At 46.0% G+C, this 27,401-nt stretch overlaps 1 protein-coding gene and 1 pseudogene across 1 annotated transcript; both read left to right on the top strand.

Moving 5' to 3' along the window:
• The first annotated feature begins 236 nt into the window (after positions 1-236).
• Positions 237-23,303, top strand: LOC124235214 (perforin-1-like; annotated as a pseudogene).
• Positions 22,040-26,675, top strand: LOC124235995 (perforin-1-like). The gene is made up of 3 exons (XM_046654595.1): positions 22,040-22,132; positions 23,572-24,114; positions 25,075-26,675. Exons 2-3 carry the CDS (start codon positions 23,576-23,578, stop codon positions 26,201-26,203), a joined length of 1,668 nt encoding a protein of 555 aa, XP_046510551.1. The 5' UTR covers positions 22,040-22,132; positions 23,572-23,575; the 3' UTR covers positions 26,204-26,675.
• Positions 26,676-27,401: the final 726 nt, after the last annotated feature.

The following is a 27,401-nucleotide window of genomic DNA, read 5'->3' on the forward strand; positions in this document are numbered from 1 at the left end:
CCTGCCCTGCACCCACACCAGCTCCCCTGTTGCCAGGGAGGTGTGCCCCATGCAGGAGGTGGAGGTACTAGAAAGGGGGCTGGGTGTGGCTGAGTCAGCCTCGGTGTGTGGAGAGGTGGAGAGGAGGGAAGGAACTGGGATGCTGCAGAGACTGTCTCTTTCACTTCCTTCTCGGGCTCAGCTCTCCATGAACTAGTGCCCCCTGTCTACCAGGCTGCAGCTGCACAGCTGCCCACATGCTCTTCCCAGGCATCCTCCACCAGCTGCTGCCGTCGCCTGCAGCTGTCTCCTGCCACACAGCCGTCCTCCAAGTGCCAGCACATCCGCTGGTTTGTGCCTGGCTTGTGGCTGGCAGGGCAGTGCATGGATATGACCAGCCTCCTGCACTCGGGCTCCTTCCCAGTGGACACACAGCACTTCCTGCGCCCTCTGCCACAACGCCCTGCAACAGGGTGCCCTCGAGTGCCTGCCGCTGGCGCTCACTGGCTGGCGCACCCAGGGCTCTGGCTGCCAGCATCACATGGCCAGGGCCAACTTCAGCTCTCCCAAGGAAGTGACTCAGGATCTGGTTGGCAGCATCCACAATGATGGGTGAGTTAGGCTGCACATAGCCCCCGTGCCGGCGGTCAACGTGACCATGGCCGTGGCAGGCTCCCGCAGCAAAGCAGTCAACTTTGTGGCCCGCGAGATGTTCCAGGCCCAGTACAGCTTCAGCACAAACTTGGTGGAATGTTGCTTCTACAGGTGAGGGGCGCAGGGGGGAGGCCTGTTGGGTGAGGGAAAGGTCAAGGGAGGTAATGTTGGTAAGGGGGAAGGAGTGGCAATGTTCTATTTGCAGTGAGGAGCATAGAGATGGAAACATGGGGACAAGCAGCAGCCACTCAGAATGCCACACAAAGCCCTGCCTGGGGTAGCATTGATGGAGCAGTGCTAGTTTACCAAGAGGAAGGTCAGCGATGTGGTCTGTGATGGTGATGGAGAATTCTGCTGAGAGGGTATTTAATACGTTGTCAAAACAACTTTTCTGTACTTTCCAAACTCTCAACATGAGTATTGCTTTGATAGTCAGGGGAAAAATAAACAAAACCAAAGCTCTAGGCTCATCAACACCCATCTTAAATGTTGCCTCTTTCAAGAAGCCTTTCTGGCTGCTGGAGGGACTGCAGCCAGCCCTGCCCCCCGGGGCAGCAGAAGAGCCCCCACGACCCCTGCCAGTGTGTGTGCCATGGCTCGGCGGTCACCAGTCAGGACTGCTGTCCCCAGCAGAGATGCCCGGCCTGGCTGGAGGTTGTGAACATTCCGGTGACAGGTCTGTGGGGAAATGTGGGCACTGCCATGGACGCCTACATGAAAGTCTTCTTCAGAGGCCATGAGCTGAAGACTGGCACGGTGTGGGACAATGACAACCCCAGGTGGATGACGCAGCTGGACTTCGGGGACGTGCTCCTGGCCATGGGGGTCCCTGAGGGTACAGGTCTGGGACTTGGACTCTGGCTGGGGTGATGACCAGCTTGGCTTTTGTGACTGAAAACTTACTGCTCAGAAGTTGGATGTCAGACACCTGTCACCTCAGTGAAGAGACTCTGGAGTTCATATTACCAGGTGACTTGTACCCCATCCCTGAGAGCCAGGTGCCTGTACTACAGCCCTCAGGGAGTCTTGGAAGAGCTCCCAGGGAGCCACAGCAGAGCTGTGTGGCGCCAGCTAGCAGATCATTCCATCCAGTCCAGAGGCCGGCCCTGCTGGCTGCTGAAGAGCAGCTCGGGATGCCTGGGCTCCCGCGAAGCCGAAACTCAAGGTACGTGTCTTCTCTCAGATGCTGGGTCCTGGGAAAGAGAGGGCTAGGAGGTGGCTGTAGTTAGAGGAGGGCTGACAGGCGGCAGATCTAGGGCTACTGGGAGGAGGTAGGGTGCGAATGGTCCTCCCCTTTTTATTCCACCAGACGATTTCTGCAAATGTCCTTTCCTCAGATGCCCTGGCCGTGCAATGAATTCATGAATTGTTATAAAACTCTTAACTGGACTCTCCCCGGCTGGGTTCTGAGACCTGGGGGCCGATTCTTACTGCTGCTGGGCTCTGAGGACGAGGACAGCCTGCTGCAGACTGTGCAGGTTCTGTAACGTGGCTTCGGGCAGCTCTTGGCCTGTCCTGCTCAGAGCCCCTGCTGCCCAGAGAGTGGTGGGCCTTCAGTGAACTTGACTTTGCTCCAATCCCAAATCTCCTCAGACCACGGATGGGCCTTCTTGCCATCTTCCTCATCCTAGAGTGGGAACTAAATGGGGTTGTTCCAGCCTCCCTACCTCTGTCTCCCATCTCCCCTCAGTCCTACTAACTGTCTCCAGGTAGGTGCCAGAATGGAAAAAGTATGAGTCCCTCTAAAATGGGTAGAACTGCTCTGGGGTTGCAAGAAACAACAAACACGCCTGCAGAGTGCATTTCTCTTGATGCAAATTCTTTCCAGGAGATGAAAGGCTGTTGGAACGTTTCTGCAACACGGACAGTTCTGTAGTGCCCTTGTTAGAGTCAGAATCTCTGTGTCCAGCAGATGCTCCTGACTCCTCCAGCCCCGACACGTCACACTCCCTTTGAGAACCAGTTAGCATTCACCCTGGCCCTTGCTGAAGCCACCAAAGGAAACCCGCCTTATCCAGCTTTTCCCCACCCAGATAAATCCTGCCAGCCCCTGAGGAGAGGTGACAAGCTCCACAAATCCGCCCCGGGGCCACTGGTCCCCAGCCAACGCTCCAGTGCAGTCAGTGCTCCACCCCTGCTCCTGCTCTGGCCCCGATGGAAGGGCTGGCAGGGCCCTGCTGGGCCCAGCCACTGCACTGTGACACTCCACAGAGCCCGCCTGGCCCCTGGGGGTGACAGGAGGGCATTACGCCACAGCAAAGAATGCTTTCAACTGGGCACTGGATGTGATGCACATGCAGTCTCCTGGCTTACCACCTCTAAGGAGGCCCCCAGCTTGCCATCCCTGCTGTCCCCGCTTGCTGCCATGTCACATGTCACCTGCCCTGGGTGGGACAGGAGATCAACTCCCCCAGCCCACCCCCGGAGGCCAGGCGGGAAGCCCTCTGTGGGACCCAGTCACAGGGAAGACACCTTTGTCACCACAGCCCCTCTCAGACCCGCCTCCAACAACGCAGGCCTGTCTCCAGGGCCCCCGGGACCTGGCCTGTCCTTCTGCTTCTCCAAAGGCCCATTGTAAAGTGCATTTTGTTCTTAACAAAAGCTCAATCATTAATCCAAAGATAAATTCTATCTTCTAGCTCTACGCCAAACCATTGAAAACAAACAGAAAAAGCTTCTGGTGAACTTAAAATAGCATTTTCCCCACTTCTTGACAGGAACCTTTCAAACACATCAGGCTCTAATCTAGGAACTCCCGTGTGTTTAGAAGCAGAGCCTCTTGGAAAGATAGACCCTCACTGAGAGCCGGTCTCAGAGCTGAGGGGACCCAGCCCATGTCTCCCCCAGTGCAGACCCCCAGCAGCTGCTTGCTGCTCGCCAGTGGTGGGACGTTCACTACCGCCAAAGGAAGCTCATTTCCCGACAGATGATTCTAACTTGTTAAGACAGTGGTTTCTTGCTCTGAGCTCAGCCTGCCTCTCCGCCCACTGGTCTAGTCTTTTCCCTGGGCACCTAGAGCACCCTCCTCCCTCGGCGTGGCTGTGTGACCACAGTGAGGACCTGTGATGGCTGCTCACCGCCTTTGTTCATGCACAGCGCCTTTCCTGGTCCCTAGAGCACTCTGCCAGGCTCTAGTTCCTTGACCCTCGTGACAGCCCAGGCAGTGCATAGGGCTAGTTTGGGCACGGATGGAGAGGCGGGCACTCTCAAAGCTTTCCCACTGCCTCCACTTCATGCATGAACAAGTGCACCCGGCCTGGAAGTGGGTCTCCCCATTCCTTGGTCATTGCCATATTCATCACGTGGGATCGCCACTTCCAGGAAGCTCTGGAGTCAGAGTATCTGGGTCGGTCCCAGCTCGCTTCCTGCTGGCTGTGGGCCTCTCAGCCTCATTTTCCTCATCTGAAAATGAGAAAGGACAGGAAAACGTGGGCTAGGAGGGCCAGAGACTGCTCAGGCAAGGACTGCTCTGCTTGGCACTTCACCCCAACCGCCGTAGCTCAGCACCGGCTGCCCCAACCTTGCCAGGAGGCCACCTGGTGGTTAAGAACAGGAGTTCTGCTCTGAGCTGACCTGGGTTCAAATCCCAGCTCTGACCTTTACTATGTGACTGTGTGAGCAGTCCTTGTAAGGATTGAAGGAGACAATGCAAAGTGCTTAAGACAGTGTCTACCTCCAGTAGATGCTCAAAACAATGTTTTTTAATTTGATCTCTAATCCTGTAATCTCTCCAGCTTGTACCCTCCCCTCCCTGCCACCTCCGTTGCCTCCAGCATTCTGCACCCTCTAGATGCCTGGCTCCTACTCGGGGCCCCTCCCAAGATGCACATTTATCTCCTAGGTGATTGGACAAGGGAGGGATCTGTTCAACAGGAGAGGATCTGAGCACACAAGAGGCTGTACAACAGGCCATGGGAGAGAGGGGGTGGCCTGACCCAGGACGCTGGCTGCAGGTCTAGGAAAGGGGCTGCAGAATGAGAAGCAGTTGGGTGAATACACTAGATAGCACATAGCAGTTGATGGAGTGTGGGGGCAGGGGGTGCGACAGAGAGAAGAGGAGCAAATCAAGACAATCCCACTGGTTCTTGCCTTGGTGACAAGAAGCGGGTCGGAATCGTCCTCTGAAACCGGGAGGAGAGGTTCAGAAGGGAAAGAGATTCTTTTGGGGCAAGGTGAGTTTGAGGTTTCTGGGACTCCACCAAGGCAAGCCCTCTCCCCCAGCATGCAGGGAGCATCCTGCCCTGGGTGCTCCCTGGTCTGGGGAGAGATCTGAGAATCGCCGGTCTCTGAGTGGCAGTGGAAGCCACAGCAGTGGGTGAGCTGACACCGAGGCGAGCACATGCAGTCAGAAGAGAAGCTTGACGATGGAGTTAAAACAAGACTGACTCCTAATAGCTAAAGGTCTTGCCCTTTGAGAGAGTTTTCCGAGTCAGGCAATTCACTGATTATCTTCCTGGTACAGCGCTAGATTTTCAACACTCTCTGTACATAACTCTCCGGCCTCTGGGTCCCAGAGGCCTAATACCCATCCTTGAACACGTTCTCCCAGTAGGATTAGGGGTCCTTCTGCAAATGACACTTCCAGTGATCTCCCCTGCTCTCCAGGGTGGACAGGGATGTAAATTACATCTGCACTATGTCGCTAGCTAAACTCTGGTGCTTGGGGCTCTTTGCTTTTATCTTTTAACTTTTTATGATGAAAAATTTCAAATATATACAAAAGCAAAGAGTATAATAAGCCTTCATGTACCCATAAGCCAGCTTTAATAGTTAACTTGTAGACAACTTCTTTCATCTATACACTCCCCACTCCCATACACACATGCGCACACACATGCACACTCCATCCTCATCAGATTACTTTGAGGCAAATCATAAATAGCTCCGTACGTGTCTTTAAAGTATAGTATCTCTTCATAGAAAATAAACTTCTTTATTGAAGAGCAACATACATACCCAAAAGTACACAAATAGAATATAAGAAATATACATATGTAACTCACGTAACTACTTCCCAGGTCAAGAAATAAATGTCAGACACCTGTCTGTGATTACAGGATTAGAGATCAAATTAAAAAACATTGTTTTGAGCATTTACTGGAGGTAGACACTGTCTGAAGCACTTTGCGTTGTCTCCTTCAATCCTTACAAGGACTGCTCACACAGTCACACATTGGGACCTCCCCAGAAGCCCCTCCACGTACCTTCCCCGTCCCCAATCCTTCTTCACAAAAGAACCACCATTCTCACCATCGATTAGTTTTCCCTCTTTTGAACTTCTATATGTGGAATCATACAGTTTGTATTCAAAATTTTATATGTGAGATTCATCAATAATTGTTTCTTGTTTCAGCTGATCACTGTTTTCGTTGCCGTGTAGAACTCCATTGCACTGCCGTCTATTCACCCATCCTATTGTTGATGGACATTTGGGTTGTTTCCACTTGGGCTATTATGAATAGCACTGCTGTGACCATTCCGGTACATATCTTTTGTTGGACATAGCAATCACTTCTGGGGAGTATATACCCAGGAGTGGGATTGCCTGATCATAAGATATATGTATGTTTATCTTTAAAAGACACTGCTAGTTATCTAAATGGTTTGATCTTGGGTTGTTTGCCTTTTTCTTACGGATTTGTGGAAGTTTATTTATATTCTGAATTTTAATCCTTTGCTGGATATATCTATTAAAAATGATTTCTCCCACTCTGTGGCTTATCCTCTTTACTCCCTTAATATCTTTTCATAAACAGAAGTTCTTCATTTTCATAACTTTAATTTGTCAATTTTTTCCTTTATAGTAAGCCCTATTTTAATCCTAATTAATAAATCTTTACCTCACCAAGGTCTTAAAGATAACCTCATGTTATCTTTTAGAAGATTTATCGTCTTTTCACATTTAGTTTTGTATTCAATTAGAATTTATTTTTATATGAGGTGCAGTGAGGTCCAAGATCCATGTTTTTCTATATGGATATCCAAATGTCATGCACCATTTATTGAAAAGACATTCTTTCATTGCATTTCAGTGGCACATTTGTCGTAAATCTGATGACCATATATATGTGTTCTGGATTCTATTCTGTCCATTGGTCTATTTGTCTATACTTATGCTAATATCATATTGACTTAATTGCTATAGCTTTATATTGAGTCTTTGTATTTGATGACATCAGTTCTCCATTCCAGTTTTGTTCTTCCTATATATATTCTTGACCATCCTTGGCCCTTTGCATTTCCATATATATTTTAGAATCAGCCTGTAAATTTCCATAATAAAATGTTAGGATTTTCACTGGGGTTGCATTATACCTATACATCAAATTGGGGGCAATGACTTCTCTACAATGCTAAGTCTTCTAATTCATGAAGATGGTATATCCCTCCATTATATTATTTATCTCAGTACTGTTTTGTAGATTTCTGTATAGGGGTCATCCTTCTGTTAAACTTATTCTTAGGAATTTGATGTATTATGATGCTACAATAAATTGAATCATTCTTTAAATTTTACTTTATGATTGTGTCTGGGATATTGACTTTGAATTCAGTGACCTTGCTAATTTATTATTAATTCAATAGTTTATTATTAGATTCTTTTCAATTTTCAATGTATTCAATATGTCTTCTTCATAAAGTGGTAGTTTTATTTCTTTCTTTCCAAGCATATGCTTTTATTTCTTTTTCTTGCCTTATTGTACTGGCAATAACCTCCAATATAATGTTGAATAAAATTAGCTAAAGCAAGCACCCTTGTCTTGTTCACATTTTCCAAGGAAAAGCTTTTAATATTTCACCATTAAGAATGGTGTTAGCTGTAGTTTTTATCTAGTCTTAGATTATTAAGAGTTTTTATCATGGGGGCTGGCCCCGTGGCCGAGTGGTTAAGTTCGCGCGCTCCGCTGCAGGCGGCCCAGTGTTTCGTTAGTTCGAATCCTGGGCGCGGACATGGCACTGCTCATCAGACCACGCTGAGGCAGCGTCCCACATGCCACAACTAGAAGAACCCACAACGAAGAATACACAACTATGTACCGGGGGGCTTTGGGGAGAAAAAGGAAAAAATAAAATCTTTAAAAAAAAAAAAAAAGAGTTTTTATCATGAATGGGTGTTGAATTTTATCAAATGCTGTTTCTATATCTACTGAGATTACCATATGATTTTAATCCTTTTGTATGTTAATGTGATAAATTATGCTGATTGATTTTCAAATTGTAAACTATCCTGGCATCTGTTCCTGGAATAAACCCAGCTCTGTCACATTTGTTATCCTTTTAATATATTGCTGGATTCAGTTTGCTAAAATATTTATGGAATACTTACGTCTATGATCATTGGAGAGATTAATCTGTTGTTTTCATTTTTTGCAGTATCCTTTTGAAGTTTAGGTAACAAGGTGATTCTGACCTCATAAAATGAGTTGGGAATGTTTCCACGTCTATTCACTGAAAGATTTGACGTAAGATTGGTGCTATATCATCCCTAAATAATTGGAAGAAGTCCACAGTCAAGTCGTTGGGGCCCAGAGTTATCTTTTTGGGAAGACTTTTGGTTTTGTTTTTGCAGATTAAATTTATTTTCTGCTACAATAATTAGGACATGGTGGTACTAAGGTACTTATATGTGGCATAAGGATAGACATATATCCATGAAATAGAACTAAGAATCCAGAAATAAACTCATACAATTACAGTCAACTGATTTTCAACAAGAGTGCCAAGATCATTCAATGGGGAAAAATTAGTCTTTTCGACAAATGCTTCTGGGACAACTAGACATATAGATGGGGAAAAAAATGAAGTTTGGACTCTTACCTCACATTGTTTATAAAAATTAATTCAAAATGAATCAAAGACCTAAAGGTAAGATCTAATATACAAAACTTCTGGAAGAAAATATAGTCATAAATCTTCAGGACCTTGGATCAGGCAATTGTTTCTCAGATATGACACCAAAAGCACAAGCAACAAAAGAAAAAAACAGATAAATTGAATTTATCAAAATTACAAACTGTTGAGCTTCAAAAGACGCCACCATCAAGAAAGTGAAGAGACAGCCCACAGAACGGAGAAAACTTCTGCAATCATATATCTAAAAGGGCCTGGCATCCAAGATGTATAAAGAACTTTTACAACTCAGCAATAAAAAGACAAACGACTCAATTTAAAAATGGGTTAAGTATTTGAATAGATATTTCTCCAAAGAAGATATACAAAATGACCAACAAGCACATGGAAAGATGTTTAATATCATTAGTCATCAGGGAAATGCAAATCGAAATCACAATGAAATGCCACTTCACACACACTAGGATGGCTGTAAACAAAAAGATAATAACAAGTGTTGACTAGGTTAAAGAGAAACTGGAAACTTCCTACACTGTTGGTGGGAATATAAAATGGTGCGGCCACTTTGGAAAATAGTCTGGCAGTTCCTCAAAAAGTTTATTACCTAGAGTTACCGTATGGCCCAGCAAGCCCACCTCTAGGTATATGCCCGAGAGAAACGAAAATGTACGTCCACACAAACATTTGTACATGAGTGCTCACAGCCCCACTGTTCAAAAAGCGGAAACAATCCATCAACCGACAGTTAAATAAACAAAATGTGGTCTGACCATACGATGGAATATTATTGATTCTACTAGTAGTAATTAATAGTAATAGTAATTAATAATATTAATAGCATTAACAGTACTGATAGTACTAGTAATAGAACTGTTAATAGTAATTAATAGTACTGTTAATAGTAATTAAGAATACAATTAATAGCAATTAATGCTATTGATACTACTAATAATACTATTCAGACATAAAAAGAACAAAGTAGTGATAATTGCTACAACATGGATGAACTTTGAAAGCCTTATGCTAAGTGAAAGCAGACAGACACGCAAGGCTACATTTACCTAGGATACGATTCCATTTATGTGAAATGTCCAGAATAGGCAAATCCATTGAGGGAGAAAGTAGACTAGTTGTTGCAAGGGACTGGGAGAAGGGGAGGAAAGAATGCGGAGTGACTGCCAATGGACATGAGCTTTCTTTTTGGGGGTAACAAAAATGTTTCGGAACTAGTGGTGATGACTACACAACATTGTGCGTGTACTTAATGCCACTCAATTTTATATTTTAAAGGAATGACTTTTATAGTATGCAAATCTTAATTTAAAAAAGGAAAAATATTTATTTTCTAGCTGTAGAATTATTTAGGTTTTTTATTTCTTTCCATGTTAGTTTTGGTAAGCTGTTGATTTAAGAAGCGTATTAATTTCATCTAAGTTATCAGATTTATTGGCATAAAATTATTTATAATATCTTCATATGATCTTTTTAACGTTTAATATACACTTCATAGTGATACTGCTTTCTTCATTCCCGATATTGCCAATTTGTGCCTTCTCTCCCTCTCTTTTTTTTGGTGAGGCAGACTGGCCCTGAGCTAACATCTGTTGCCAATCTTTCTTGTTTTGCATGAGGAAGATTGTCACTGAGCTAACAGCTATGCCAGGCCTCCTCTACTTTGTATGAGGAACACCATCACAGCATGGCTTGATGAGCAGTGTAGGTCTGTGCCTGGGGTCTGAACCCACAAACCCTGGGCCACTGAAGTGGAGCATGCAAACCCAACCACTACATCACCAGGCAGGTCCTCCTCTCTTTCCATATCAGTCTTGCTAAGGGTTAATAAATTTTATTTCTTATTTAAAAAAACCAACTAAGGCTTTATTTTTATTATTATTATATATTTGCTTTCTGTTTCATTAATTTCTGCTTTATTATTATTTCCTTCCTACATTGTTTAAATTTAATCTGTTGTCCTTTTTTAACATCTTGAGATGAGTACTTTGATCATTGATATTAAATCTCCTTTCTGATATTTATGACTATAAATTTTGCTCTAAGCATGACTTTTGTTGCATCTCACATATTTTGGTATGTGATATTTTTATTATTCAGTTCAAGTATTTTCTAATTTATTCTTTGACTTAGGGTTATTTTGAAGGATATTGGTTGATTTCCAAACATCTTTGAGGTTGTCTTTCATTTTTTGTTGTTAATGATTTCTAGCTTAATCCACTGAGTATTAGAGCATTTTCTGTAAAATTTCAATCTATTGAAATTAAATCCATTTTCTAGACTTATTTTATGGCCCAGCATATGGCCAACATAGAGAAATTTTCACTGTGCATTCAAAAAGAAGGTGTATTTCTTTGGTACATGGACGCAGTGTCCTAAATATGTCCATGGGGTCAAGCTTATCAATTCTTTTGTTCAAATCTTTTATATTTTTACTGATTGTATTGCTGTCTGCTTGTTTTATCAGTTACAGAGAGAAGTACGTTGGCATCTTTCGCTATGCTTGTGTGTTTGCTCTGTCTCATTGCCTGAGTTTCTTCCTTCGGTCCTCTTTCACACACGGCTTGGATCTTCTCTGTCTTCCATGTCTGTTGCTTTCTCTCATACATTCTTTTTTCCATTCTCCAGTTTATTTTTATTTTTTTTAAATTTTCCTCTTTTTCATCTTTTATTTCTCTTATGCTATTATTTGTGTTATTTATTCTGTCTTGTATTCACTCTAGTTTAGTTTTCATTTTTAAAGTAGTTTTTCTTTACTGAATTCTATGTGAACCCTTTTCAAGTCTTTGTTTTGTCCCATCATCTCATTTATAAATTTTTACCACCCTCAATTATGGTTTAATTTCATAGCTTCAGTCATTTTTTAAAAAATTCTTTTAGCTTATTTTAAAATATTAAACTAAAATTTTCATTTGTTTAGTGGGTGTGTCTTTCTAGAGACTTCCATTATCTGATGACCTATTACTATGCTTATTAGTCTCTTTTTCTTACAAGAAGGCTGAATGAAGCTGGGTTCCTTCTCTTCAGTCATTTTCTGTGGCCCATGTTTAAGTGAGACAGGTTTCCCTGTACCCCTTGATGAGGAGAGTGGGCAAGGCTTTCTTGACCAAGATTCACGACTCTAGGACTCCCTCTTCTGTTGTACCAAAAGATGTCTTTTAAATGCGGCTTTAGAGGAGTCTGAGAGCTGCTTCCTCTGATACCCTCTCCTCTTTTTCTCTAGATCTTCTGTTTGCTCGTCTCCTCACTGTTCTGTTCAGTTGAGAGTCTGCTCCCAGCCATTTCTCCTCAGTGTGGGGCTCTGTCCTAGAAGGGATATTTGGCTGACGAGTTTCAGATTTCACATGCTATTGGGAGGATTAATTTACATTGTAATTATAAAGTACTTTCCAAGGTGCCTGGCAGATAGTGAGAGTTAAACATGGTATCCTTATAACAATTACAATTATTAATACCTACCCATTCGTACCCTAGATATTCGTCCTACCCATAAGCACAAGCTATCTCATTGATGTGAGTCTCTTTCTTGCCTTCATGCTTTTGCTCTTGCTATTCCTCTCCCTGGAAACTTCTGCACATTCTCTGCCACCTACCAATCCTTCAAGAGCATCCTATTCTAGTGACAGTGGGTTAACCAAACCAAAAACCACTGCTCTGGACCACTGTAGCTCCTCGTTTCTAAGCCACACATCCCAAACCTCATTTAAGATGTTATGCCAGTGACCTAACTTTTATTCAGATCTTTTACTCTGTGTCACGCCCTTTACATACATTACTTCATTTAATGTCCACAGCAATACTCTGAGTTACAGGCATAGTTGGGTAGATACAAATATTGAGCTTATTTTATAGATGAGGACACTGAGGCTTAAAGAGATGCTTATCCCAAGTTGATTGTTAGTTGTGCCGGAACAAGGCTTTGGACCTGGCAGTCCGGATCCCAAGACTGTAAGGTTAATCATGGTGCTACAACTTCCCTGGACTATAGTCCCTTTAAGGATGGAATCTTGTCTTGTGTGCCTTTGTAACTCTCTCCGTAATCATCAGCACCTGGCACATAGTAGGTATTCAGAAAAGACATCATCGATGAGTTACACCATAGATGAACATGCACAGTGCATTGTGCTGGTCAAATGCATGAGGCTGTGGGGTTTTAGGAAGAAACTTTTCTAGCTGAAAGGCAGATGGAAAAGTCTCAGACACTGCTCAGGTCTTCCAAAGAGCCATTAGTCAGATTCTTACCCAGAACTTTTTTTCCATTCCAGTTTGAGCTCTGTGAGACACTTGTTTTCACAAGTCCTTGGCCGTTAGTAACCCATCGCAAACACTCAGACATGGCCAAGCATGGCCCTCAGAACATTCACAAAAACCCACATCAATTTTTTAAACTGTATAATCTGAGGCCACCACTCTCACAGAGAAATCCCAGACCTAGTGTTCTTTAATAGAAATGTCAGAAAATTGGGAGCTCACTGATGAGTTAGAAATCCAAATTTTCCAGACATTGGAATTTCACTTGGATGTGGATTTACTCGGCACTGTCTGTGTGCTGGGCTCCTGAGAAAGCGCTGGCCTCAAGCCAGAAAACCTGGGCTTGGTCCCTGCTCTGCCACTTGTTGCCTGTGTAACGTCAGGCAAGTACTTCTTCTTCCCGGGACTCAGTTTTTCATTAAATAAAATAATTAGGGATAACAATATTCTGCTTATGTCACAACAGTGTTAGGTGTAGATGAAATAATGTATGTGCATGTCTTTGTAAACTGTAAAGTCTGTGCTGTACAAAATCAAGAGAGGGAGCCACACGAGCCAATTGCGAAGGCTGGACTGCCATTTTTAAAAAGCCATAAGGGAACCATTGAAGCAGAAGAGTGAGCCAAGAAGGCAGTCTGGTTTCAGGAAAAAATGGAGCAGAGAAAGAAGAGGAGATGGAAGACTCTGACGGCTGAAAGAGAAAGGCAACATGGACAGGGGAGAGTGAGGAGTGAAGAGTGATGTGATTCCAGTTCCTGTAAGTACTGGCATTCTGGGAGATTCCCACAGGAGGATATCCTTATAGCAACCCTCATTATTCTCAGTGATTAATAGAAAAAAAGACAGGAAATTCTACTTCTACTATTCATTTCCATGGTATGCACATTAGCAATCTGGATATCCATTTTATTAATCAGCAGAAATTAATGTGGTGAGGTGAACCTCGACTCAAGGGTGTTCCCAGTGCCTCTTAGTGCGTCTAGGGTGAGTTGATCTCACGTGAAACTGTTGTCACCTGCCATGGGCTCAGATCGCTTTCTTAAAACAGGAAAAAATTTCCCCTTCATCTAATGGTGTGTGAATTAACAGGTGGTTGCTATACTTGTCAGAGTCTTTTGAATCTTTTGGAATAAAATAGAAAGAATAGACTAGACTAGCAGAAAGTAGGCAATCAATCAATATTTATTTCATTCAGTATTTGTTGAATGAAGTATTTATTGAATAAATATTTATTGAATGAGTAATATTTGAAAGATCAATTATTACAGAATAGTTATCCTTAAAAGCACCCCTGCTACAAAACCTCTAGAAAGGCGGATTAAATGTAATAACATGTATCAGAAAGCACAGATGAAATGGAAAATTAGTAAGAGAAATCCTGAGGAGCCAAAAACCAAAGGAGTAAGAACTAAAGAGAAAAGCAGGCAGACCAGCTACGGACGCCCTGAGGGTGTGTGTCCCTCCAGGAGAACCAGAGCCCAAGTTACAACGACCACAGAGGAACTGGCAAGAAGGTCTTGGGGAGGGGGAGGGGAGGTGAAATGAAACTGAGATCATCCCACATGAAATCTAAATAAATTCTCAAAGGGTTAATAATGTGCGTGAAAGCGTAGATTAGCAAAAGGATCTATTTGCTGGGAAAGGGAGTCCAGAAGGACACTTGTTTGTCTCAAATCTGAGTGGAAGGACAGAGTCTCTCCTGAGACATCATGACCACAGACCTACCTTCCCTGCATTTAAGGTTCAAATTTACACTCTTTGTGTGGGTCAAAGAACACCAAACCAAAAAGTAAATATAAGCAGGTGGGTGGGTAAAGCCGGGAGGGGCCTCATAAAGCAAATGCAAACCTGCTTTGGAGAAGTAGTCTCAGCTCAGGCATGGGGCATTCCCACAGAGACAGAGCAGCCCGGCAGGAGCCCACGCTCGAACCCACACGCCCAACACTCAGGGACGCAAGCCACCCAGAGCGGGGATTCAGCTGATACAACACCACCAAGAATTAGATGCACCGAGGCTTCAGATATTGGCATGACTAGATGTAAAATTTTAAATGAGCATGTTTAAATGTTTTTAAATTTTTTTAAGTAACAAAAAACATAATCACAAAATTTGAAACAGAATGAAACAGGGAGTTTATAAATAAAAAATAAATCTTTGAAAGTAAAATTTAACTGAACAAAAACCTGGAAGTTTGACCACACACTGGGTAGGTAAGACTGAGGGAAAACAGGCCCACTCAGGCATTGCTGGTACGAGTGAAAACTGGGGCCAGCCCTCCGGAGGGTGTGCATGTATACTCATATATGTGTGTATGTGTGTATATACATACTATATATGTATATGTGCAATGTATGGATATGTGTGCATGTGTGTGTGTGTATATGGATGTGTTCCGTCACACACCCAGCTGGGTGAGCAGGTGGGATAGATGGCCAAGAGATCAAAGAAAAGACCCGGAGACAGCGAACGAGACATATGGGTTTATTGGGAGTTACTTACAGGGAAGGTCCAGCGGTGGCCGGCTGGACAGCAACGTGAACCGGCCACTGCCCCGAGAGAAGCTGGCTTGTAGGCAGAGGAACAAAGGCTGCGTGCGTGCCAAGGGGGACCATCCCTGTGTGACCTGCATTCCAAGGATCAGAGCCCCTCTCAGGGCCTCCGTGTTCCCTCAGACGGCGAGGGTCTTGGTGCTAACTCTCCCACGAGAAAGCAGCCGGGTTGGCCAAGCCCAGGATTATTATCACCGTGAGGGCCGGCGCACAGCCCTGACAGCAGACTCAAGGACACATGGTTTTTAAAGGGGTGCACCAGCTAATGCCCCTACAGTATGTAATTTACATGTGTATATATTTACATATATATATGTAATTTATAACAAAATTAAACACCCACGGGGTTCTGATCCAGCAATTCAACTTCTGGGAATTTATTCAACAGATACACCATCACATATCCAAAATAATCCGAGGTTATTCGATTGCAACATTGTTTGTACAAGCAAAAGACTATAAATAACTCAAATGTCCATCAACAGGAGGCTGGTCAAATAAATTATGTTTCATCTATATAATGAAATACTATGCAACAATTTTTTAAAAAATAAAAGAATAAGAAAACTTTCTATGTGCTGATGTGGAAAGATCCCTCAACTATGTTATTTAAATAACAAAATCAAAGTATAAAGATGTATAATATGCTTCCTTTTGTGTGATAAAGGGAGAAAATAAGAAAACATTTCTTCTAGTATTTGCTTATATTTGTGAGAAAAAACTGAGAGGACACCAAAGAAACTGAAAAATAAAAAAAGGCATACCTGTATAGGTAAGTTGGAATAGAGCAGATGAAGAAATAATCTCGCAGGAGCAAGATTATTCACTATATATATATTTTTATGCTGTTTTGATCTTTGCATCTTGGTAGATGTATTACCTAATTTTAAAATTCAGTGGATGGATTAAATAGCAGATTAGACACAGCTAAAGCATGAATTTGTGGATTGGAACAAAGGACTGGAGAAAAATAATTAGGACACGGTACAGAGAGATAAGAAGTAGAAAATAAGAAAAAGAGTATAATAGACATGGAGGAGAGAGTGAAAAGTTCTATTACATGTCGAATTGGCATTCCAAAAAACAAAACTAGAGAGAATGAGGGAGACAGCATATATGAAGGGATAATGGCCAAGATATTTTCCAGAATGATGAAAGATGTGAATCCTCAGATTCAGAAAGAACAAATCCCGAACAGAATAAATTGAAAGAAATTCATATCTAGATAAAGACTTTGTAGTAAAATTTTAGAAAAATAAAAAATGAAAAGATCTTAAAAACAGTCCTTCCCCTCCCCAAAAGGCAAATTCTCTATAAAGGAATAGCAATTAAATAATAGCAACAATGGAAGCCAGAAACAGCAAAACAACTTCAAAGTGCAGAGAGGTGTCAACCAGCAATAACTTCAAAGTGTCAACCAGACAAAACTATGATTCAAAAACAAGAACGAAGAAAAGATGTTTCAGGCAAACAGGAACCGAGAGTGTGTGCTGCCAGAGACACCCACTGAAGGCACTTCTGACCGTGTCCTGTAAGAAAAGGAAAATTATCTCCAAAGGAAGCTCGGAGATGAAAGAATAATGAGCAAAGAAATTGGAAAATGTGGGTAAATATAAACAAACGTTGACTGTATCAAGTAATAGTACCAATCAATGACTAATTAGTAGAGGAAAAGTAGGATAGAACTGAAATACTGGACAAAAACAGCCCTCGGAATGAGAAAGGTGGTTTTAGCTCACAGCATTCAAAGATCCTTGTATCCCTGGAAATGAGAACGACGGTAACCCACTTCAGACCTTGCTAAGAACGCATGTTAGCACTTTTATGGGTAAACACTAAAGAATCAGAAAGATTCTAAGATCTAAACCAGGACAGAGAAAAGAATGTAATTTTTTAAAAGTTCAGTCACTCTAAAAGAAGGCAGGAAAGGAGGAGGGGAAGCACAGAGAATGCAGGTCAGTGAAAAAACGTAACACATGATGGTAGAAATAAACTCCAGTAGAACAGTAATCACAATAATCATAAATGGACTTAATGCACAGTCACATAGATAGTTTCTCAGATTGGATGACAAAACAAAAATCCAAATAATTATGTTTAACAGAGACCCACCTAAAACATAAGAACAAAAGGAATTAGAAAGTAAGATAAAGGATCTCTATGGTGAGTACTAATCAAAAGAAAGTTGGCACACTTAAAAAGATTAAGATGGCAAATTTTATGTTATGTGTATTTTACCACAATTAAAAACAATAAAAAAAGAAAGTTAGGATAGCTCTATTAATATCAGACAAAACTGACATTTTGGCAAAAAGCATTGTTTGGGATTAAAACGTTTACTACATAAAGAGCTCAATTCACCAGGAAGACAAAGCAATACTAAGCTTGTTTAACAAAATACATAAAGCAAAAGTTGATAGAACTCTCACTATAGGGAGAAATCTATGGATCTCGAACAATCTGTCTTCACGATGGGAGATTTTAACATGATTCTCTCAGAAATTAATATATCAAGAGGCCACAGATTTGAACATAGAAACCTGCATCCAAAAACTGACAAATGATATTCTTCTCGAGTACACGGGAAATTCACAAAAACTGAACATTTAGTAGACCACAGAGAAAATGTCAACAAACGTCAAAGAATGGGTGTCGTATAGGCAACATGTTCTGACTACCATGCAACTATATTAGAGATCGATCACCAAAAGATAAGACTGAGAACTCCATTTTCTCTTGGAAATGTAAAAAGCATACTTTTAAATAACTCACAGGTCAAAGAAAAATCATACGGAAATTTAGAAAATGTTAAGAAACTAGAGAGTGATGAAAAAAACTTTATACTAAAACTTTATACTAAAATCAGTAATGAAAAAAGATTCCTAGAGAAGTGTAGAGCCTTAAATGCTTACATTCAAAAAGAAGAAAGGCTAGAAATTAATGAGCTAAGAGTTCAACTCAAGAAGTTAGAAAAAGAACAGTATAAGAAGCCCAAAGAATGTAGGAAAAAGGAAGTAAATGGAAAGATAAGAACAAAATTAATTAAATGATACAATAGGATCAATAAAGCCAAGAGCAGATCCTTTGAAAGAATATGTAAAAATCTTCAGCAAGACTAATCTAGAAAGAAGAGAAAAACCATAATAAAAAAAATTTGTGATCACAAAGGGGACATCACTATCAACTCAGAAAGATATTTTTTAAAAAGAGAAAAGGAGACAGAGACTATTGTAAATAATTTCATGGCCACAACTATGAAATTTTAGACAGACTGGAAGATTTCCTAGAAAAACGTAACCTGCCAAAACCGATACCAGAAAAAAACCAGAAAACCAGAATAGAACTATAAATTTTGAAGGCGTGGACTCAGTATTTAAAAATCTACCCAACTACAAAAACTGAGTGCCAATCTCTACAAACTTCCCCAGAATGGAAAAAGAGGAAAGACTCTGCAATTCATTTCATGAGACTAAATGAAAACTTGAGCATAACTACGTAACACGTTTGCGGGCTGAGGGAGGAGAAGCAGAGTTTCACAAACCTGCGAAGAAAGGGAACAAAGAGTGATCACAGGATGAAAGGAATGACAGCCGTGACTGCATTTTGGATCTTTAAAATACACACAAGAATCACAATCTACTTGTTTTGTTCTCTCCTTGGTTGCGGTTCGTGTCTGTAGTGTGGGTAGTAGATACAGTTTACATAAGTAGATGCAAACAGGATCAGTATCTTCCTCCTGCATTCTCTGAAGAATATCCACGGAGCTTTTCTGTCAAGAGTAAATATTTTGTAACCTTAAAAAAATATATGTCAAAACTACATCCACGTGCAAAAGAATGAAGTTGGACCCCTTTCCGTACAGAAAAGCAAACTCCAAGTGAATCATAGACCTAAATCTAAGAGCAGAAACTGTAGAACTCTTAGATGAAAATATAGGAGTAAATCTTCATGCCCTTGGGTGAGGCAAAGACTTCTTAGACATGACATTAAAAGTATAAGCAACAGAAGAAAAGGTAGATAAATTGGACTTCATCAAAATTAAAAACTTTTGTGCTTCAAAGGACACCATTAAGAGAGTGAAAAGACAACTCACAGAATAGGAGAAAATATTTGCAAATCATGTACCTGATAGTCTAGAATCCAAAATATGTGAAGAACAATTATAAATAAACGATAAAAAGACAAATAACCCAATTCAAAAATGGGCAAAAGAATTGAATAGACATTTCTCCAAATAAGATATACAAATGACCAATAAACACATGAAAAGATGCTCGACATCCTTAGCCACTGGGGATCCAAACCAAAACCATAGTGAGATATCACTTCACATGCACAAAAATGGCTCTATCAAAGTCAGGTAATAACAAGGATGCGGAGAAACTGGAACCCTCGTACACTGCTGGTGGGGATGTAGAATGGTGAGGCCACATAGGAAAACAGTTCCTAAGAAGTTAAAAGTAGAGTTACCATATAACCCAGCAATTCCACTCCTAGATATTTACTCAAGAGAAATGAAAACATACGTCCACACAAAAACTTGTACACAGACGTTCACAGCAGCGTTATTCGTAATAGTCAGAGGTGGAAACGACCCAAAAGTCCATCAACCGATGAACAGGTAAGCAGATTGGGTCTGTCCGCACAAACAGACATAATTCTACCATGAAAAAGAATGAAGCACTGACGCATGCTGCAACTTGGACGAACATTGAAACTATCATGTTACACGAAATAAGCCAGATACAAAAGGTCGTATCCTGTCTGATTCCATTGATATGAAATGTCCAAAATAGGAAAATCCACAGAGACAGAAAGTAGATAGTAGTGGGAGGAAGTGAGCAGTGACCGCTAATGGTACAGGGTTTCTTTTTGGGAGTGAAGAAAATGTTCTAAAATTGATCGTGGTGGTGGTTGCACAATTCTGTGAATATACTAAAAACCGAGGAATTATACACTGTAAATGAGTGAACTGTACGGTATGTCAATTACATCCCAATAAAGTTGTTAATGATAAACCACACAGATGGTGTCCAGCAACTGAACAAATTGTCTTCTTGTTGAAACATGTTTTGAGGAAAAACTGTTTAAAAGCACATTTCAAGTCTAAGTTTAACTGGAGAGCATGGCTGTCGTCAGTTATATAGGTCAAAAAACAGTGGTTATAAACCTACCTGTTATCTCTGCTCTTTAATGGCCCCACACACATCTCTTGGACATGAGCCACTTCATGCCCCACACAAAACCTGGTAAATGGGCATCCCATCGTTAAGAATCTAAGGATTCTTGGAAATCCCAAGCTGCTCCCTTTGATTGAATAGATGAGGAAACTGGCTTAGAAAAGGGTTAGGACCACTACTGAGAGTCACACAGCGAGTTTCCAGGGAGGCCAGGATCAGAACCTGCTCTAGCTCGCCTTTCTCTTCCTACAGATTTTTTGCAGGATTTCCATGTGCCTCAAACTGGTCTTCGGAGCACAGTTAGAACTAAACTCACAGCCTCAGCATCTGAGTCAGGCTGGGGCAGGAGCTAGAAGGAGGTCAGGGGGCGCAGTTTCTGGGAGAGGGAGGGGGACACTGCGCGGAGAAGATGGGGCCGGCTTCCGAGAAGGCCACTTAAGCCCCTGTTCCCGTAAGAGCCAGGGACACAAGGGGGGACGTAAACTCAAGGGATGAGCCATCCCATAGTGTCACACGTGGTCTGGGGCCTGTGGCTATTTGTTCCTGTCACGTATGCAGCTGGAGGGTGAACTACGAGAACGGTTCTCCACATACCCAGCTGTCTCCGCCTCACACCAGTGTGACTTTGCCCCCCCAGAAGTTGCTCTGTGAGTCACTCAACCCATGGAAACCTCACCCCCACCCCCCCGACCTGAGGTACAGCAGAGGAAGAAGAAGACCCTGGGCCCCCTCAGCAGGGTCCCGCAGCTGTCCACCCACTCGCATTGTGGCTGCAACCTCAGGCCAGAGCTGAGGAGGAGGCTGGGGACCAGCGCGCCACTGATCCTCCTCCCAAAGCAGAAGACCCTGTCCGGGGCGTGTGCTTGGGCCTCAGGGCCTGGGCTGGGCTGGGCTGTGGGGGTGGACAGGAAGTCGGCCAGGAGGATTGAACAACGTTTGTGCCCCTCCACTGCTCGGGGAGGAGGAAGTGGTCACCTGTACCAACCCTTGCTGAGGGCAGGACACTAACCTAGGTACTTCAAACTTTGTGACTACCCTAATCTTCCCAACCTGTGGGCCTATACTATTGCTATCCCCTTTTTTATTTGAGGAAACTGAGGCACAGAGAGACTAAAGAAGCTTGCCAGGCCACACAGCTAGAGCATAACCGAGCTGGCCCCAGCCCAGGCAGCCTGGCTCCCAAGCCCGTGCTCTAAGCTGCCTCCCCACTGCCTCTTCCATCTCACACATGCGGGACTGGGGGCAGAAGCAGGGAGAGTGCCCCTGCTGGCCTCTTCAAAATCCCAGACTTGAAGCTCCAAGTCCACAGGCCGCTGTGCTCACTCCCCGCAAGCCTCTCCTGTTTGCCCCAGGTCCCCACGCCCAGGCAGCTCTGCTTGGAGGATGAACCACTGGCCCTCACAGCTGGCTTCCTGGGCTGTCAGCAGCGCCGGATGAGGAGGTGAGGGCAGGGTGGGTGTCAGCGGGAGGGGGGAGAGCAAAGGGGACCTGTGACCACAGTTGAGGGGCGGTGCAGGAAGCAGACGTGATGTGAACGGTGGCCTGGGTGATGAGCTGTGCGGTAAGCCTGTCTTGGGGGCTGACGCCACCATTTCAGGTGCCTCTCATGGGGAGAGAGGGTGTCTGTGGAGGAGCATCTCAAGACCGGACTCCAGGTACGGAGGAAGCAGGAGGCTGGGAGACTCGGGCTGCGGACAGAGGGGCACGGGAGTGGGGCTGCCCCTTTAGGGGAAGAACCTGATGGAGTAGGAAGTGCTGTGATCTGTAAGACAAGAGACTTGGGGTGGGCAGCGCGTGCCTGCTCCAGGCCTCAGTACCCTCATCTATAAAATGAAGAGGTTGGAGTCTTCACAGCATCTCTAAGTCTTCACATAGTCTCTAAGGCCCTTTCAAATGCTGACAGTTAAAGCTTCTGAAAAAGCTGGAAACAGGCTCCCTGGGAGATAATATGAGTGGGGCCAGGACGGAGACTGAGTTCTCTGGATCAAGGCGATGAGCTGCGCTGGCCTCCTAGGTGGGTGATCCGAGAGCCTCTGACATACTCCCCTGCCCTCTTTACCTCCCTGGGGCCTGCCACGCTGCCGCGAATTCCACCACTCAAGCGGCTCCTTTGCGTAGGCACAGAAGACTCTGGTGGGAATGCAGGGGAAGTTCCTGCTCTGCATAACCCCCATGTCTCAGAGAAGCTGCCGTCCCTGGCAGGTGTCAAGGGCAAAGGCCTCCGAGGAGCTCAGTTTGGACAGAGGTAGAGAGAACAGATTCCAGATCATAAGCTGACCCAGGTGAGGCTCCAGAGCCACCTCAAAATGAGGAAGAACCTGCTGGCTATTGACTGGCTGTCCAATAGTAGGCACTAGGCCACCAGCTCGCAGTCGCTGCCCAAATCCCACAGAGCGTGGCCGAGGTGCCCAAGAGGCCACTCGAGCGCCAGGAGATCTGGAGAGCAAACTCAAGGGCCCTCCCCACACAGGAGCTAAGTCCATGTGGCTGCTTTTATTCTGCAATTCAGGCTCATGTTCTTCCATGGGGCTCCCCATGGGAGGACACCAAGGGAAAATGGGGAGAATAAGGGCAATGCACACCCTCACTTCTTTCCTGATTCTGTCAAGGGCTTAGTGAGGGAGAGAGAGAATGAGCGAGGAGCTAGGGAAAGTATGGCTTGTTCCAGTGCCAAAAGTGACACTTCTCCAGAATCCAGCCTTCTCTAGAGTCCCCAGGTCCCTCCCCAAATCTGCTACAGCTACTCAGAGCCCCCCCCCCCCCCCCCCCCCCACCTGCAGCTGCTGTGGTCCTGGCAACAAAGCCATCAATCTAGATTCCCGTTAGGCCTTAAATAGTGAAATCCTAACAAGGGGCTCCTCCTGGCTGTGTGACCTGAGCAAGTCACTTCCCCCCTCTGGGCCCATCTGTACAATGTGGTGGGTGAACCAGGTTTGTAATGGCCATTCCAGCTCTGACATTTGATGACTTAAGAGACACTGCGTTCCTCCCCATTCCATAGGCCCTGATAATCCACAGCTGGGGAGAGGGGTCAGCCATCCTCCAAGCCTCTGCCCACAGCTTCCCAAAGCCCAAATGTCCCCTGTCTCCACAGCTTCATGGCCGCCCGTGAGCTTCTCCTTGGCCTCCTCCTCCTGCTGCTGCCCACGCCAGCCCCTGCCCCCTGCCACACAGCCGCGCGCTCCGAGTGCCAGCGCAAACACCCCTTCGTGCCCGGCTCGTGGCTGGCAGGGGAAGGCGTGGACGTGACCAGCCTCCGGCGTTCAGGCTCCTTCCCGGTGGACACCCAGCATTTCCTGCGGCCTGATGGCACCTGCACCCTCTGTCGCAACGCCCTGCAGCAGGACGCCCTCCAGCGCCTGCCCCTGGCGCTCACTGACTGGCGCGCCCAGGGCTCAGGCTGCCGGCGCCACGTGGTCAGGGCCAAGGGCAGCTCCACCGAGGCCGTTGCCCGGCAAGCAGCTGGCAGCATCCGCAACGACTGGCAGGTGGGTCTAGAGGTGACCCCCAAGCCCAGTGCCAACGCACGAGTGACCGTGGCCGGCTCTCACTCCAAGGCTGCTGACTTCGCGGCCCAGAAAACCTACCAGGACCAGTACAGCTTCAGCAGTGACTCAGTGGAGTGTCGCTTCTACAGGTGAGCACGAGAGGTGGGGATGGAGGGGGCTTGAAAAAGGTGTGGGCAACTCAGGTTGGTCTAGGAGCTCTGGAAGTCAGGGTCTGGACTCGGAGGCCGCTTCCGCCAGGAGAACCCCGCAGTCCTGATTCTCACACACCAGGTGGCACTGCGCCCTCTGGCCCTAATCCGGAAGAGCCCAGGGAGAGAGCAGGTGGAGGGGAAGAGCAAGGCTGTGCCTGAGAGCCCCAGCACAGTGCCATTCAGGTTTCTTGAGCACCTGATGCCTCTCTCCTGGGCATTCCTGCGTTCTGTGGGGTCCTTCTTGGATGGGAGAGGGAGGCAGGGGACCTGGCTGGGTCCCTCCCATCCCTGGGCCCCATTCATCCATCCCACCGCTATTTGTGCCTGCCTTGTCAAGCTCTGTGCTGGGAACCAGGGCTGCAGTGCTGAGCAAGAGCAGTCACTCAAGCCCCAGCCCTCGGGACCTGGGTCCCACCCAAGAAATGCGTGGTCTCCATGGGTGACCCTGAGTCCCCTGCCCTGACTTCTCACACCAGGAGACCACGTTTCCCCCACGGTGAGTAGAGCACCTCCTGCCTGTGTGGCCAGAGCTGTCAGGAGCCCAGGCGTCTGACGACCAATCCAGTGGAGAGAGACGAAGGCCGCACGGCTAGGTTCCAGAGCCAGGGCTGCCACTAGTACAGCACCATCACTTGTACAATTAGAAAGTAAAAAGGAAAGAAAACTCTTATTTTGAAAAGGAAGAGCAAAAATACCTATACAAAGTATCTGGGTCACCAAGGGGCCACAGATAGACCGGATTTCCCTGCTGGCTCAGTGGTGAGAGATTGCAATTTAGAGCCAGGCCACCTGGGTTCAAGTCCTAGTTCTGCCCCTTACACGTGACCTCGGACGATCTTGAGGGAGTTAATGAATGGGGGAAATATGGCCACCTGATGTTTTGCTCTCCCCTCACAGTTTTCGCCTGGTGCACGCTCCCCCTCTCCACCCTGATTTCAAGAGGGCCCTCAGGGCCCTTCCACCCCACTTCAACGCCTCCACCGAGCCTGACTACCTCAGGCTCATCTCCAACTACGGCACCCACTTCATCCGCTCCATGGAGCTGGGCGGCCGGCTCTCGGCCCTCACCGCGCTGCGCACCTGCATGCTGACCCTAGAAGGGCTCACAGCCGACGAGGTGGCGGACTGCCTGGCCGTGGAGGCTGAGGTCAACATAGGCGGCCTTGGCAGCTCCTCGTCACAATACAAGGCCTGTGAGGAGAAGAAGCAGCAGCACAAGCTGGGGACCTCCTTCCACCAGGCCTACCGGGAACGCATTTCTGAAGTAGTCGGCGGCCACCACAGCTCCATGCACGACCTGCTCTTCGCGAACCAGGCTGAGCCCGAGCAGTTCTCGGCCTGGGTGGCCTCGCTGCAGGACAGGCCCGGCCTGGTGGACTACAGCCTGGAGCCCCTGCACATGCTCCTGGAGAGCCAGGAGCCGCGGCGCGAGGCGCTGAGGCAGGCTGTGAGCAAGTACCTGAGGGACAAGGCCCGCTGGAGGGACTGCAGCCGGCCCTGCCCCCCGGGGCAGCAGAAGAGCCCCAAAGACCCCTGCCAGTGTGTATGCCATGGCTCAGAGGCCACCAGCCACGACTGCTGTCCCCGGCGGAGGGGCATGGCCCGGCTGGAGGTTATGAGCTTTCTGGCGAGAGACCTGTGGGGAGACACGTTCACTGCCACGGACGCCTACGTGAAGGTCTTCTTTGGAGGCCAGGAGCTGAGGACCGGCACCGTGTGGGACGACAACAACCCCAGGTGGAAGACGCGGCTGGACTTCGGGGACGTGCTCCTGGCCACGGGGGGGCCCCTGAGGGTGCAGGTCTGGGACGCAGACTCTGGCTGGGACGATGACCTCCTCGGCAGCTGTGACCATGCTCCGAAGTCTGGCTCACATACGGTGATGTGCCCTCTGAACCACGGCCTCCTGCAATTCTCCTACCACGCCAAGTGCCTGCCTCACCTGACGGCGAGCACCTGCCTGGAGTACGCCCCCCACGGGCTCCTGGGGGAGCCTCCAGGAAACCGGAGCGGGGCCGTGTGGTGAGAGCGTTGGGCCCCGAGAGGACCAGCATGCCCAGGCTTCTCGCAGAGGGAGCCGGGCCTACCTTCACATCCCCACTAGGCAGATGGAACATGGAGGTGGCTTTTTCAGTGAGCTGGCTGAATTGACAGGCCCGCCCTGAGTCTCCCTGTGCAAACTGCCTTAGCGCTCTGACATTCTTCAGCCTCGGAAATGAGCTGGCGCTGGGCCACTGCTGTGTGGCCACTGCTCCGCAGGCCACGGCTTCGGTCAGAGGCAGAAGGCCAGGAGGCTGTTCTCACTAGGCTGCTTGGTGTCACGGAAGGTGTCCCCTTGCGACCCTGTCTAGCGTGGTGCAGTCTCCATCCTAGTAGGTCTAACTGGTTCTGCCTCAGCTTCTCTGCTTGCTGTCTTCTTTCCCACCAAGCTTTGCTCCTTTGATTCCTCTTTGTGTGCACACCCTGACAGAGGATCAATAAATTGATGTGACAGTGGCTGACCGTGATGGTGGTGGTTGTGGCAGAGGAGAGGATGGGGAGCAAACACAGCCCTGGAGATAAACTTCTACACCAGCAACCCTATACAGCAGGAGAGGTGGTTCCCCCCAGGGCCAGGCGGGAAATGTAAATAAACTGTTTTTCCACTCTTGTTGGAAATGTGGGGACCCAAAAGATTTTACTTTCCTTATAACTGTCTAATTTGAGAAACAGCAGCATAAACTCAGTGATAAATGGCAACGGATATTTAGCTTCCAGCTGGGAGACAACAGGGAATGGTGAGGACTACGATGAGCTGAAGGGCACACGTCTCATCTAGAGGAGGTCTGCAGCTCGGCACCAAGCACAGATTCCCATACAGGGATGTGAGCCCAGGGCTGCCAGGTCTTCTAGTTTCTTAAAGGAACCAGAAATCCCAATTTGACTTCTAATCGTTGACAAATCATTTCATTTTGTGAAAACAAACCGATGTGTGCAAACATGGCACAAGCCAAAGAGAACACATATGCAGGCAGTAATTCACCCGGGGCAATCAGTTGGAAAACTCTAATTTCAACAGAACCCATTTGATAGGCTGAACAGCTCTCCCCTGCCCCATAATTCAAGTAGAGAGGGCAGTGGTCCCAACAAGGCGGCATCTGAGGGCCTCCTGGCGTTGGCATGCAGACCCAGGGCCTTGGGTTTTGATATAAAATGAAATGGTCTTTGTTTCACGTGCCTGGGAC

This window comes from Equus quagga, chromosome 2 (genome assembly GCF_021613505.1).
Source record: "Equus quagga isolate Etosha38 chromosome 2, UCLA_HA_Equagga_1.0, whole genome shotgun sequence".
Taxonomy (NCBI): Eukaryota; Metazoa; Chordata; class Mammalia; order Perissodactyla; family Equidae; genus Equus; species Equus quagga.